Source organism: Musca domestica, unplaced genomic scaffold (assembly GCF_030504385.1).
Source record: "Musca domestica strain aabys unplaced genomic scaffold, Musca_domestica.polishedcontigs.V.1.1 61, whole genome shotgun sequence".
Taxonomy (NCBI): Eukaryota; Metazoa; Arthropoda; class Insecta; order Diptera; family Muscidae; genus Musca; species Musca domestica.
The window spans coordinates 4,147,517-4,163,586 of NW_026712367.1; the positions used below are offsets into that span (position 1 = coordinate 4,147,517).

Here is a 16,070-nt window from a genome sequence, read left to right on the forward strand (position 1 = left end):
TCACTTAAGACATAAAATCTCTATATCCATTATATATCATGAAAATATTTGCACCAAAGTTGCTAAAAAAAAGGGAAAATATTTTCTAAATATTCAGAACTCATTTTATGGTTAATGAAAATGTCTCCCACAAAACATCATTTTAGAAAAACGATACTAAAGACAAAATTATTCCTCATCGAATTTCACTATAAGTCACCAAAGAAGTGAAATCTCTATTTCCATTATATATCATGAAAATAATTGCCACTATGTTGCCAAAAAAATACTCTAAAATATTCCCTAAGTATTAAAAACACATTTTATGGTTAATGTGAGCATATGCGAAATTCTCCCACAAAGCATCATTTTAGAAGGTTAATATTAATGAGAAAAATATTCTTCATAAAATTTTACTATAGGTCTCCAAAGAAAAGAAATATCTATATCTTTTATATATCAAGAAAATTTTTGCATCAATGTTACCAAAAAATATATATATTTTTCTGATAAAAGTTCCCTCTGCCTTTTTTTGAATGGAAGCATGAAAGTAACATGAAATTTAGATTTAGACGGAAAGTGTTAAAAGAACAAATATTCTATACAAAATTTCACTACAAATTCCAGAGTAAACCATATTTCTATATTCAATACTTTTGAAGATATTTACAAGAGAACTTAATAAATTGTAATAAAAAAATTATGTTTTTACTTTTTATGCTGCCAATTTAACACGTTTCCAATTCTAAGTCAAAATCTCCCTCAATACTGCATTTTTTGAAGAAGGTGTCAATAGAGGATATATTCTAGACAAAATTTCAATATTAGTCTCTATAGAAAAGAAATCCAAATGTCCATTATATATGAAGAAAATATTAGCATCGGTGTTGCCAAAAACACATAAGATGTCTATTTTTTTGATAAAATTGTCCTCGATCTTTTTTGGAGTTGAGTCGAGAAAGTAACATAAAATTTCGTTATAGACAAAAGGTACCAAAAGAGGAAATATTCTACACAAAATTCCACTAGAAATCTCAGAGTAGACCATACATCTATGTCCAATAGTTTTGAAGATAATTGCAAAAGAAATGTATACATTTTAAGCGAAATACTATGTGTTAGCGTTTTTTACTGCTAATTGAACATGTTTCCAATTTTAAGTCAAAATCTCCCGATACATTTTATTTTTTGGAGAAAGTGTTAATGGAAGATATATTCTATACAAAATTTCACTATAAGTCTCTAAAGAAAAGAAATCCGTACTTCCATTATATATCAAAAAAAAATTAGCATCAATGTTACAAAAAAAAAGACTACAAAAATATTTTTTGAAAACATTTTCCTCGGTCTTTTCTGATTTGAAACAGTAAAGTAGAATAAAATTTATTTTTAGGCGTAAAGTGTCAGAGGAAGAAATGTTCCATACAAAATTTCACTGTAGATCTCAGAATGAACCATATATCTAGGTTTAATAGTTTTTAAGAAAATTACATTCGAAGTGTATATATATTTCAGGCGAAAAACTATGTGTTTACGTTTTCTACTGCTAATTCAACACGTTTCCCATTCTAAGTGAAAATCTCTCTTAATACTGCATTTTTTGGAGAATGTGTCAATAGAAGAAATGTTCTATACAAAATTTCACTATTAATCTCAGAATAAACTATTTACCTAGGTTCAATAGTTTTTAAGAAAATTACATTCAAAATGTATATATTGTGAGTGGAAATTATGTTTTTTGCTTCTAAATTACCACGTTTCCATTCTGAGTCAAAATCTCCCTTAAAACCCCATTTTTTGGGGAAAGTGCCTGAGAAGGAAATATTCTAGATCAAATTTCATTGGGAGTCTCTAAACAAATTAAATGTGTAAACTTAATATTTTCCAGAAATTTTTAGTAATATTTTACGGCAATTGTCTACAGAGGCTGGTGGCATTTTTTGAAGTATACTTTTAGGCAAATTATTATAAAGGCCTTAAAAACATTTCGAGATAATTTTTTCTTTTTAAGAAAGCCCTTACGATTCCCCAACTTACCTTTAGCACCGTTATAGATTCCCGATGTGTCAAACCGCGCATGCTCATGCCATTGACGGCCAATATGCGATCACCCTTCTTCAAACGACCATCCTTAGCTGCCGGGGTATTGGCCAAAATTTTGTGAATCTGAAAACAAAGATAATTAAAACTCGAAATTGAAAAAACAAAACCCCCCCTTTTCAACTCACCGTTATTTCCTTAGCTTCATAGTCCGAGCCACCGGCCAAGGTAATACCAATACTCGATTCCGGTGTGTCCCTTTGCAAAACGATAATAAAGGCTTCGGGTGTTTTAAGAGGTGGATCGGCTTCTTCGATTATTTGTTGTATATCTTGAGCAGTGATCAGGCTCTGATTGCTGCCAAGCGATGAGAAACTACCAAATTCGTTGGTGTTCTCTTGGGTCGAGGAGACATTTTGGGTGGTGGTGGAACTCACCCCCGACGAGGAGGAGGCTATCGAATCCAACGATGAGAAACGTTCATGATAACTGGTCGTCTGTTTCTGTTGTGACTTGACACTGAGCAGAGTGGTGGGTGTGTTCGTTATGGAGGAGGAGGAGGTGGTGGTGTTGTTGTTGGAGATCAGGGGGGAACTATTGCCATTGGCTGCAGCCGAGCGTTCAAATTTCTCTCTTATTTCGGCGGTGCTGATTTTCGGTGTTGTCTTGCTGGACAGGCTGCTGAATGTGGTTTTCGTATTGGTTTCGAATTTTTCGAAAACCGGTTTCAGGGTCCGCTCCGGAGTTCTGAGGGTCCGTGACTTGGCCACCTCAGTGTGCATCCATTGGCTGAGTTCGCTGCTGCCAGATTCTGGGGATTTTTTGCTCAATGGCGAAGTGGCCTCAACGGCCCTCTGGGGACTCAATGGCTGTACAGGCTGCGAGCTAATGGGAGCCACCACCTTGGCTGGAATGATGTTGCTGCTCTTCACAGGTTTGCTCACCGCTTTCTGGCTGGGATCAGCCTTGAAACTCTGCTTACGCTCCTCATCGATAAACATGGCACTGAGTTTAAGGGGCGAACTACTGTCAGCCGATTTGCGGCTGCTGTCATCCGTATCCGAGGTGATTTCCACATAGGCCGCCACATTGATGACCTTGTCCACCAGATTTTGATCTGTTTTCGTTACCAATTTATAGTTAATGGGGGCAGTGGGTGAGCCCGCCTTGGAGGGTAGGGTAATCAGCGAGGAGCTACTGGAGACCAGAGATCTGGGTTTGGATTTGTGATGCCGCCTTACTTCATCGTCGTCATAGCCATCGGTACTGTCCTCATCGTCATAGGGCCGATTGCGCATCAGGGCCGAGGTATCACCACGGCCATTGCGACACTTGGCCGAGGCCAAAATGTTTTTGCGATTTGTGGCCGATTCATTGGATCCAGATTTTAAAACTCGGCGACTAAGGTCCACGGTAGGGGTGCTGCCCACCGAGGAGCAACTGGCCTGGGAGCCGGAACCCGAGGTTAATGTTGAGGTGGTGGAACTGGCAATGGAGGTGTTCGTCTCCGAGGAAAGGGTACGGGTGAGGGCGAATTTCTCCGGCACCTGGGGCACACAGGGTGACATGGGTGGTGAGGAAATGCGTGAGGAGAACACCGAATCACAGGAATCACTTTCTTCGTGCAACATTTGTCGCGGTGTGGCCACCAGGGAGGTGCGTGGCGGTTTGGCTGGCGGTATGGTGTTGAGGGCCTCCATACGTCGCTGGGCCACCGAGGGTGCCATGTGTCGGGCGCCATTGCTGCTGTTCGTTTGAGACAAATAACTTCGGCTGCTGTTGTTGGCAATGTTGAGGCTGTTGCTGTGCGTGGAGACATTCAGCGGCCTAAGGGGAGAGTTCATCATCGAGGCAGAGGAGGAGTTGATTTCAGATCTTTTGGCTGGCCTAGGTAGGGGGTTTAGAACTCCACCTGCCCCTGATACAGAGCCCACACCACTGTCGGTGGAGTCTGTGGAGGACGTATTGCCCGAGGCCTTCATTTGATCACTGTCTCGACTCTTGATTTCCGGCAAATCCAAAATGGGTTCCAGTGGCACATGGGGCCTATCAGGTATTACCAAACCCCGCAGCTTGGAAAGACTACGTCGACGTTGCTCCAAAATGTTGGTAATGGCTGCCTTGCGTGAGGCCTCATCCGGCACATAGGCTGGCTGGCCGGAAAAGCTAATGCGCCTATCCAAATGCTGGGTGGAGGCATGGCGACGCGGCAGCGAGGCATAACTTTGGGTGTAATCGGAATTTATGGAGTTCAGGGATTGCAATGAGTCCGAGAAATTGCTCTGGGCCGGCAGTGGCTTGCTGAGCTGATAGAGCCGGGCAACATCATTGAGATTTTCCACACTCATGGCACGGGTCTTGTGTAGATTGGCAGAGCCCCTATAGGCGGGGGTGGAGCTATCCAGCAGATTTTCGGTACTCAAGTTGAGGGGCTTTGAAGAGCTGTTTGAGCGTGAAAAACTAATGGGTTTGCTGGTGGGTTCCAGGGGCTGGGCATCATCATTGGAAAACATGGCAATTTTGTCGCGCACACTTTTTTCGGATTTCTCATCTTTGCGCCAGTCGCTGGAGCGTCGGGGCACACTTAAGGAACGTTTGTAGTCTGGGCTGTCGGCCAGGCCAAAGGAGGGCGCCTCCAATTTGTGGGCAGTGGGTGTGGTACTGCCACTGCTGCTGCTGTTGCCACTGGAAAGGTTTTGGGTGGAACGACTGTTGCGGGTGTCGATGATAATTTTGGTGGGAGTCCCTGTGGCCACACTGATGGGATTGGTACGGGCATCCTCCACATTTACCACCAAGTCCTGGCGATATACCTTGCGTGGCACTGTGGGTGGTGGTGTGGACTTGGGTAGAGGTGGTGGCACCGTATCACTTATACCCAGCTCCATGGTCATGGGGGCCGATTTTTGTTTCTCCACCTCCACCACAGTTTGGGTAATGCCATTTGTGGTGGTACTGGTCATGTGGGTTGTCCGGCTGCTGGCCATAACTGTGGGTCCCACCTTGGAGGCAGCATATAGTTTTTCGGTATACACAGTGTTGTTGTTGCCTGGGCCAGCACCTTTTGTTGTTGTTGTTGTCATAACGCTTTGCATGAGGCTGGTGGTTTTAATGCCGCCGCCGAGGGTATTGGGCATGATTAAAGGTTCGGTGAAATTTGGTGGAAATTCATGGCCGTCAGGCGGCAGCCGAGAGTATGTGGGCGGAGATGTCAAGGTTAGGTAGTCACTGAGTGTTGGTGTCTGTGTTGGTGGTGGTGGTGGCATGACATGCAGGCCGTTCTCCATTTTGTTTAAATGTCGTTGTTCAAGATCTGTGTCACACGGCATGAGGTGGGGTGGTGGGCATGGTTGTGAGATTGGGAGAGACAAGAAAAAAGAACACACAAAAAACACAAGGTTAGTTAAAGGGTTAAACACTAAGGGGCGTGGTTTAAAAAAACTACATTTAATCTAAGGTTTTACAAATAATAGGAATTACAAAAATAATCTGAAAAAATAATAAAAAGAGTAAAAGAGAAATAAGAGAGTGAAAAGGAAAGAAAAAAATATAAAAATGAGAAAAAAGAGAGATAATTCTGAAATAGAGCTGATTTGGTTGGTGTCTAGGGAGGCAGAGTTAAGTTGGCTGTGAATCAAATGCGTTATTCAGTTTTTATACAAATTTGAAAAGGGAATTGAAATTTTAAAATAAATACTGAATTTTTTTCGAATTAAAAATCTCAAAAATTAAAATAATATTTTTTTTAGCAAAACTGTAATTTTGTTTCTAAAAGAAGTTCATCGGGTTTGTGTCCAAGGATGTGATGTTAAGTTGGCTGTAAATCAAAAGCCTTATTCATTTTCTATACAAATTTCAAAAGGGAATTGAGATTTTAAAATTAATTCTGAAAAAAAAAAAAATTTCGAAATAAAAATTGAAAAAAATAAAAAAAAAATATTTTAAATATTTTAATTTTTTTTGTAATTTATTTTGTAATTATTATCTACAACAAGTCCTTCGGGTTTGTGGATGTGATGATAAGCTGGCTGTAAATCAAAAGCCTTATTCATTTTTTATACAAATTTCAAAACGGAATTGAGATCATCATTTTTTTCTGAAAAATAAAATTTTTTTCGAAACCAAAATCGGAAAAATTAAAAAAAATATTTTAATTTTTTTTTGTAATTATTATCTACAACAAGTTGCTCGGGTTTGTGTCCAAGGAAGTGTTGTTAAGTTGGCTGTAAATCAAAAACCATATTCAGTTTCCATGTAAATTTTAATCAAAAAAGTGGTCATTCTATCAATGTCGAACTCCTATTTTTTCTCCGAATTTAGAATAGAAAAAAAATATATTTTTTACTCTGAAGAACTGAAATTATTTTTTTAACCCAGGTTATTTGGGTTCCGATAAGACGGCGATGTTAAGTTGGCTGCAAATCAAAAGCCATGGTTTGTGTCTAAGTTAACTGTGTTAAATTGCCTGCCCCTAACTTCAAAGCAATGTTCATTTTGTATTCATAATCGAACTAAAATCGAGGTCATCGAATCTACTTCGAAAATCTTTTTTTCACTAGAAAAAAAATTTAAAAAAATCCAATAAAAAATTATATATTTTGGTTTGCAAAAACGGTAATTATTTTCCATAATTGCCAGTCATTAGAAACCATTTTTGTCATTCATAAATTAAATATTTTTTTTTCGTTTTGGAAATTATCAATGAAACATCAACCAAAGAAGAAGAAGGAGAAAATGTATGTGTGTGTGTGAGTGTTGGTGTGCGGAAAATCCAATATCGAAATGTATGTCATGCCATATGGCAAACAAAAATAAAGATGGCATTAATAAAAACTGTAATATCTATTTAATAATAGGCTAATTAAATGCTTTTTTTATGAACATCTTGAAAAGTGATAGAGAAGAGGAGTGATGGAGGGGCGGTACGAGGGGGAGTGATATTCAATTTTTAAGATTTGCTTGATTACTCGAGAAAATGAATGAATGTAGTGGCACAATTTGCCAAGAGAGTTACAAAAGCTAGGAAATTGGAATGGTTTTGAGGATGATTTTTTGATAAATGACAACTTTATACAGATTTTTGGTATTCAGAAACTTATAGTGGAATTTGATGAGGAATATTTTTTCCATCGACAACAAACTGCTAAATTCAATGGTTAAGCGGCATATTGGCTTCCCTTTGGAATTAACCCCGAAAATGGGCAAGAATTTTTTAACTTAACATCAATTTGATATTGATATTTTCATGATATCTGTTATATGTACCCCAATTTTGATCTGAGGTAACCCATAGTGAATTTTGACGTAGAATATTTTTTTCATTGGCATCAAAGTACTAAATTCAACGGAAAAGCAAGAATTTGACTGTAGATCGAAATTAACTCCAAAATGAGCAAGATTTTTTTTAACGTTATATCAATTTGATATTGATATTTTCATGATATCTATTATATGTATCCCAATTTTGATCTGAGGTGACCCATAGTGAATTTTAATGCAGAATATTTTTTTCATTGACATCAAACTACCAAATTCAACGTTTAAGCGATATATTGGCTCCCCTTCAAAATTAACCCCAAATGGGCAAGAATTTTTTTTAAAGTAACATCAATTTGATATTAATATTTTCATCATATCTATCAAATGTACCCAATTTTGATCTGAGGTGACCTATAGTGAATTTTGATGGAGAATATTTTTTTCATTGACATTAATCTTCTAAATTCAGCAATACATCGAAAATTTTGCTTGTTTTCAAAATTATCACCAAAATAGATAAACAATTTTTTTATATTTCCCATTTAGTTATTGATTTTTACTTGATATATATTATATATACCGATTTGCGATCTGAGGTGACCTATAGTGAAATTTAGCGTAGAATATTTTTTCCATTGACGAAAATTTAATAACTTTGGCGGAAAAGTGAGATTTTGGCTAGATTCATAATTAATCCCCAAATAGGCAACAACATCTTTTTAATATACCCCAATTTGCTACTGCTATTTTTCTGATATATATTATATATAATGATTCGCGATCTGAGGTGACTTATAGTGAAATTTAGTGTAGAACATTTTTTCCATTGATAACACTTTCCTAACTTTGACGGAAAAACGAGATTTTGGCTTGGATTCGTATCCAACCCCTAAATGGGCTATTATTTCGTTTTAATATATCCCAATTTGCTGTTGGATTTTTCTTAATGTATCGCGATCTGAAGTGACTTATAGTGAAACTTAGTGTAGAATATTGTTTCCATTGGGAACAATCTTCTAACTTTGAGGGAAAAGCGATAATTGGGCTTGGATTCGTAATTAACCCCGAAATAGACATAAACTTGTTTATATACTCCAAAATTGTTATTGGCAGATTCTTGATATATATCATATATAGCGATTTGCTATCTAAGGTGACTTATAGTGAAATTTAGTGTAGAACATTTTTTCCATTGATAACACTTTCCTTACTTTGATGGAAAAACGAGAATGTGGCTTGGTTTCGTAATGAACCCCCAAAATAGGCTATAATTTCGTTTTAATATATCCCAATTTGCTGTTGGATTTTTCTTAATATATATCATATATATCGATTTTCGATCTGAGGTGACTTATAGTGAAATTTAGTATAAAATATTTTTTTCTTTGACGAACATATCTCAACTTTGACGGAAAAGCGAGAGTTTGGCTTGGATTCGTAATTAAAACCAAAAAGCAATCTTTCTTATTTATATATCCCAGTTTTTTGTAGGTATTATCTTGATATATATTACGTATTCCGACTTATAATCTAAGATAACTTATATTGAAATTTTATGGAGAATATTTCTTCCATTGACATTATCCAGCTAAACTTAAAATTTCCGGCTCAAATTGGAGTAAAGTTAACAATGACCACAAACAAATTTAATTTTTTATCCCAATTTCATATTGATATTTATACGGAATATATTACATATAAAAATTTCTTCTGTTTGGAGATCCATGGTAAAATTTGATGTCGAAAATTTTTCCCATTGACATTACCTTCTAAAATTGAAGATTTAGTGGCCTAGATTGTAGTTTGTTGAAAAAGGTGCAAAAATATCTTGGCAGAATGCATTTGCTTTGTTATACCAATTTCCCACTCGACTTATCTCGATATATATAATATCTACAGATTTCTTGTGCTCGGGGACTTATAGTAAAATTTGATGTAGAATTTAGTTTTCTTTAACACTTTTACGCTAAGATGTCGTTAAGAGGGTCAAATTGGCATATTTTGTAAGAATGACTAAAAAAATTCCCAAAAAAAGAGTGCGTGGAAAAAAGTTGCTTTATTTTTTGCCAATAATTATTATTTTTTTAAATAATTATGACTAGATGTAAAGTAGAATTTAATGTCAAATAGTAAAATATAATGTAAAATATATTTTTCATTGACACTTTTCCCCTAAGATGAAGTCATATTAGCACCTTTTGTGGGAAAGTCTTAAAATAACACCAAAAAGAGTGTTTGGAAAAATGTTAGCCTAAATTATTTTTAGTAATTATTAATTAATTTTTTTTATTAATTATGCCTAGGTGTCTTAAAAAATGTCATGTCAAATGATTTTCTGATCTTTTGGCCCTTAAAAACTTGTGATTTATTTGTGGTTTAATTATTTTCCACAACTTTAAATGATTCTTCTGTTTAGGACCCAAAAAGACCCCTACAACGAGGTGCTGGAGGATTAACACGTTCCACAAAAGTGTTCCTCATAAAGTTCTGCACAATATTGCCAAAGACACTAAGACGCTAAAATGTAAGGATTGCAAGGAATTTTAGATTTAAGCACCATACCTCATTATGCAGCCAATGAACAAAATCCAAAGCATACTTTCAGGCGTTCAATTATAATTACCCCACTTATTTGATTTTATTGCTTCCAATAACACAAACTAACAATTAAACGCCTTGGCAAATTCCATTAAACCCCCTAACCGCCAAATGTCAACAAATCAATGGCAAAACTAGAAATATTTGACAACTTAAAACCACCACCACCACCGCTGACTGAGTGGCGGCTAGATTTAAATAATTTATTTGACAAATCTAATCCAAAGATAGACTTATCCGCCACCACTACTGTCTGTCTGTCTGCCGGGTTGTCTTTAAATCTAAATCAAGAACAATTGAAATGAATTGAATTTTTGTTAACAATTTAACACAGCCAGCTAGCCCCAACTGTCCGACCCACAGTGTTTTAAATTAACCAAAAAAAAGAACACAGTCTGCATTCTGTCCCGGCAACAAATTGACAGTGATTTTTTTCAAATTTGACAGGTTGTAGATTATGTGCGCAGGCGCGCATAATACCCATGTAAACAAATCACATTTGACAAATGGTAAAACAGAAACAAAATTTGCTGATCGCCGAGAACAAGCCAGGGCAAACATTATTTTTCGGTTACAACTAATCGAAAATAAGAAAAAAACCTAGACAAATGACCAGAACTTAAATTTTTGGCTTCGTGGTATTATTTTACCAGAAAAAAAAACAAAAACACCAGCGTCTCAGAGGAGACAATTGATCACCCTAAGAAAAAAATCTGAAAATGTTCTTATGACACACTCAAATATTCTGAACAAGAATTTGTCTCAAATTTTTCTTTGCCAAAAAAAAAAAATTACAGCAGACCTTTAGATGAAGTCATCTAAGTCGGGTAGCCTTCTCTCTTCCAATTCCCTCCTCTCTCTCTCTCTCACCCAACTGAAAACAAAATACCTTGAGTGGCTTAAGATTGAGAGTATGTCTAATCTTTAAAAGACAAATTTGTTAATGTCAAATCAAGTGACAGTTAAAAATATTTTCTTAAACGAATGCAAAACTTCTATGGCAACAACAACAACAACAACATCAAATACAAAAATAGTAACACCAACAATGGACACGGGCATTAACATTTAAGGTAACTGATTTAGGGTCTTGTTTTTTCGTAGTTGGCGCTGTTGTGAGACGGAAAAACGGAATAAAAAAAGATGCGGATAATGCAAACGCCTTGGAGTGGATAATGTATCTGCAATGTCCATTGGTTATCTGACTTATCCTAACATGATGGATAATGTATCTACGTTATGCCTGTGAAGAGGTTTATGTGTCTATATTATCTAAATGGCACGGATAAAGTATCTACGTTGTTATAATAACGCGGATAATTTATATTCTTTATCAAAGTGAGACGGATAAAGTATCTACGCTATTCAAATGGTGTGGATAATGTATCTACGTTATCCAAATGATGTGGATAATGTATATAGAGCACGGATAATGTATCTACGCTATCCCATTGACATTGACAATGTATCTACGTTATCCAAATGAAGTAGATAATGTATCTAAAGCGTGGATAATGTATCTAGAGTACGGATAATGTATCTACGTTATCCCATTGACATTGATAATGTATATACGTTATCCAAATGATGTGGATAATGTATCTATGTTATCACAATGAAGTAGATAATGTATCTACGTTATCCAAACGAAGCGGCCAATGTATCTAAAGCATGGATAATGTATCTACATTATGAAAATGATGTGGATAAATTATCTACATTATGCTTATTACATGGACAATGTATCTAAGGCGTGGAAAATGTATCTACGTTATCCAAGTGATGTAAATAATGTATCTAGAGCACGGATAATGTATCTACGTTATCCAAACGAAGTGGACAATGTATCTAAAGAATGCATAATGCATCTACATTATGCAAATGACATGGATAATGTATCTAAGGCGTGGATAATGTATCTACGTTATCTAAATGATGTGGATAATGTATCTACGTTATCCAAATGATGTGGATAATGCATATAGAGCACGGATAATGTATCTACGCTATCCCATTGACATTGATAATGTATCTACGTTACCACAATGGAGTAGATAATGTATCTACGTTATCCAAATGAAGCGGATAATGTATCTAAAGCGTGGATAATGTATCTACATTATGAAAATGATGTGGATAAAGTATCTACATCATGCAAGTTACATGGATAATGTATCTAAGGCGTGGATAATGTATCTACGTTATCCAAATGATGTGGATAATGTATCTAGAGCACTGATAATGTATCTACGTTATCCAACGAAGTAGATAATGTATCTACGTTATCCAAACAAAGCGGACAATGTAATGTATCTACATTATGTAGGTTGTGTGGATAATGTATCTACGTTATCCAAATATCGCGGATAACATATCGACTTTATCCAGATGACGTAGATAATGTATCTACATTATTCAAATGACTTGAATAATGTATCTAAAGCGCGGATAATGTATCTATGTTATCCAAATGAGGCGGATAATGTATCTAGAGCTCGGATGATGTATCTGCGTTGTCCAAATGCCATGGATAATGTATCTACATCATTCAAGAGTAGTAGATAATGTATCTACGTTATCCAAATTAAACTAATAATTTATCTAAAGCGTGGATAATGTATCTACGTTGTCCAAATGATATGGATAATGTATCTACGTTATCCAAATGAAGTGGATAATGTATCTACGTTATCCATATAAAGCGGGCAATGTATCTAAAGCGTGAATAATGTATCTACATCATGCCAATGACATAGATAATGTATCTAAGGAATGGATAATGTATCTGCGTTATCCAAATGATGTGGATAATATATCTACGTTATCCAAATGACTTGAATAAGGTATCTAAAGCGCAGATAATGTATCTAAGTTGTCCAAATGACATGGAAAATGTATCTACGTTATCCAAACGATGTGGATAATGTATCTACGTTAACCATATGAAGCGGGCAATGTATCTAAAGCGTGAATAATGTATCTACATCATGCAAATGACATGGATAATGTATCTAAGGCATGGATAATGTATCTGCGTTATCCAAATTATGTGGATAATGTATCTACGTTATCCAAATAACGTGGATAATGTATCTACGTTATCCAAACGACTTGAATAAGGAAGCTAATGCGCGGATAATGTATCTACGTTGTCCAAATGCCATGGATAATGTATCTATATCATTCAAGAGTAGTAGATAATGTATCTACGTTATCTAAATTAAAGTGATAATTTATCTAAAGCGTGGATAATGTATCTACGTTGTCCAAATGATATGGATAATGTATCTTCGTTATCTAAACGATGTGGATAATGTATCTACATTATCCAAATTACATGGATAATGTATCTAAGACATGGATAATGTATCTGCGTTATCCCAATGATGTGGATAATGTATCTACGTTATCCAAATGCCATGGATGGTATATTTACTTTATCCAAATGGCTTGAATAATGTATTTCAAGCGCGGATAATGTATATATGTTATCCAAATGAAACGGATAAAGTATCTACGTTATCCCAATGACATGTATAATGTATCTACGTTATCCAAATGAACCGGAAAATGTATCTACTTTATTGAAATGACGTGGATAATGTATCTAGAGCACGGAAAATGTGTCTGCGCTGTCTAAATGACGTAGAAATTGCATCTACATTATTAAAATGTGTAAAAGAATATATCTACTTTATCCGAAAACCACGGAAAAATTATAATTTTTCTAAAAAAATTAAAACAGTAAGTCATTGTTCACCCAGTAACTACTACAAATTTTGCACCATGTTGCACTCTTCTGTCTCATTCTTCATGATCAGTGTGGGTGCCTCCAAAGAAATAATTTATTAACCCCCATTCTCGAAACAAAACAATATACCTTCAAGTAGTTCTTTGTTTTGTTTGTTTTATACATTTCGATACTTTATTGAATGACTTAGAATTTATTTATTTTGAAGTAGTTTTAACCAAAAACAAAAAAAAAAAAACAAAAACTGAAGTAGTTTCGAATAAGTAGTGGCAGTAGGTGGAGGAGGTACTCTAGAATAAATCTTCATACTTAGAACAATAAAGAATTGAGCAAAATGAGCATGGAATAATTTAAAATGGGTATCTAACAATAACAATAACAAAAACAAAAAAAAAAAAAAAATTAAAAAGGCAACTTGTTGATGACCAACCGCTCTTAATGGGGGTGTCGTGTGTTTGAAATTTATGTTTTTGTTATTTTTTTTGGTTAGCTTTTCTCCCCCTTTTTTTTAGAGAGGAAGATAGAGCCAGAACTTGTTTCCCAAAAGATGGTTAATTTCGAGATAATAAAACGTTTTGGGAAATGTCAATAATTAAGATTTTATTGCCAATTATTCTTGTCATGATTTGTTGAGATATTAGATTTCCTTTTCAACAACACATTTGGGAAACAAGTTTGAGCAAAAAAAAAAAAAAAATAAAATATTTTTTTAAATGCAACTATTTCCTTAATCAGATGTGATGTTTTATTTTTTTGGGGGTTCTCAAGATTTTATACAACAGGTTTTGAATTTTTTTTTTTAACAATAGCAATTAACATTTTGTTGCCAGATTCCAGATTATTTTAAGTGGCTGCGTTTAGAACTTGATTTATTTTGCCACAAATGTCATCGTACCGCAAATGGTCCTTCGAGTTTCGTTTTCATAACTGTCAGAAGTGTCAAAAAAATGAGATAATAAAAATAATAATTTTCACTCTTATTTATGGCACTCACATTTTATGATCTAATAACAATACCCCCCTATCCTCTCCCCTCTCCCAAAATTTCCGATGGGAACCAAATCATGCGAACACAATGAAATCCCGATAATTTTATTTAATAGGATTTGTCTTCAGATTATGTCGAGTTTTATCTTTTGACTGACTGACTGTCTGGTCAATAATAATATTAACAATAATAATGAGATCATCATCATCAGCAGCAAAAGAGAGGTAGCGATAGCCAAAGTGACAGCTCTGTGTGTGTGTTTTTTTGTGTGCGAACGTGTGCATTTGCCAAACTAACGAAATCGCTTATCAAAAACAAGCCATTGTATAACTTGGGTCTGAAGTGTACAAGACAATCTAATCTTTATTGTAGTTCTTTTTTGTTGTTGCTGTTGTTGTTTTCGATAGCCGATATGATCGATAGGAGTATTGACTTTTGTCCCATGCGTCAAAAAATATTGCATTAGTCACCAAGCGATGTAATGGAGCAACAAAGTAGCGGATATTTGAAAAAAAATTGTATCTACATTATCCAAATGACGTAGATAATGTATTTACGTTATCTAAATATCATAGATAATGTATCTACGTTACCCAAATGATGCGGATAATGTATCTACGATATGTTCAATGTATCTACATTACCCAAATGACCTAGATAATGTATCTACATTATCTTAATATCATAGATAATGTATCTACGTTATCTAAATGTCATAGATAATGTATCTACGTTATCCAAATGACGCGGATAATGTATTTACGATATGTATAATGTATCTACGTTATCCAAATATCATAGATAATGTATCTACGTTGTCTAAATGACGTGAATAATGTTTCTACGATATTTATAATGTATCTACAGTATCCAAGTGGCACGGATAGCGTATTTATGTTATCCAAATAGCGCGGATAATGTATCTACGATATGTATAATGTATCTACGTTATCCAAATATCATAGATAATGTATCTACGTTATCCAAATGACACGGATAATGTATCTACGATATCGTAATGACATGGATAATGTATCTATTTTATCCAACTGACGTAGATAATGTATCTATGTCATCAAGTGGCGTGGATAATGTATCTACGCTATCCAAATGAAGTGGATAATGTATCTACGTTATCCAAATGACGTGGATAATGTATCTACGTTATCCAAATAATGTGGATAATGTATCTACGATATGTATAATGTATCTACAGTATCCAAGTGGCACGGATAGCGTATTTATGTTATCCAAATAGCGCGGATAATGTATCTACGCCACCAAGTGGCGTGGATAATGTATCTAGCCTATCCAAAGTACGTGGATAATGTATCTATGTTATCCAAAATGTCATAGCTAATGTATCTACGACGTGGATAACGTGTCTTCGTTGTTAACATGACACGGATAATGTATCTACGATATCCTAATAATACGGATAATGTATCTATTTTA

At 35.2% G+C, this 16,070-nt stretch overlaps 1 protein-coding gene across 4 annotated transcripts in view; it reads right to left on the minus strand.

The window, feature by feature from the left end:
• LOC101890223 (pro-interleukin-16) overlaps window positions 1–16,070 on the minus strand; it is a 354,063-nt gene that overhangs the window by 1,543 nt on the left and 336,450 nt on the right. For all 4 annotated transcript variants that reach the window (XM_059129496.1, XM_059129495.1, XM_059129497.1 and 1 more), the window contains 2 exons: window positions 2,208–5,332; window positions 2,017–2,145 (listed from right to left, as the gene is read on the minus strand). In XM_059129496.1, the coding sequence (XP_058985479.1) occupies window positions 2,017–2,145; window positions 2,208–5,332 (3,254 nt within the window). The remainder of the gene's footprint in view (window positions 1–2,016; window positions 2,146–2,207; window positions 5,333–16,070) is intronic.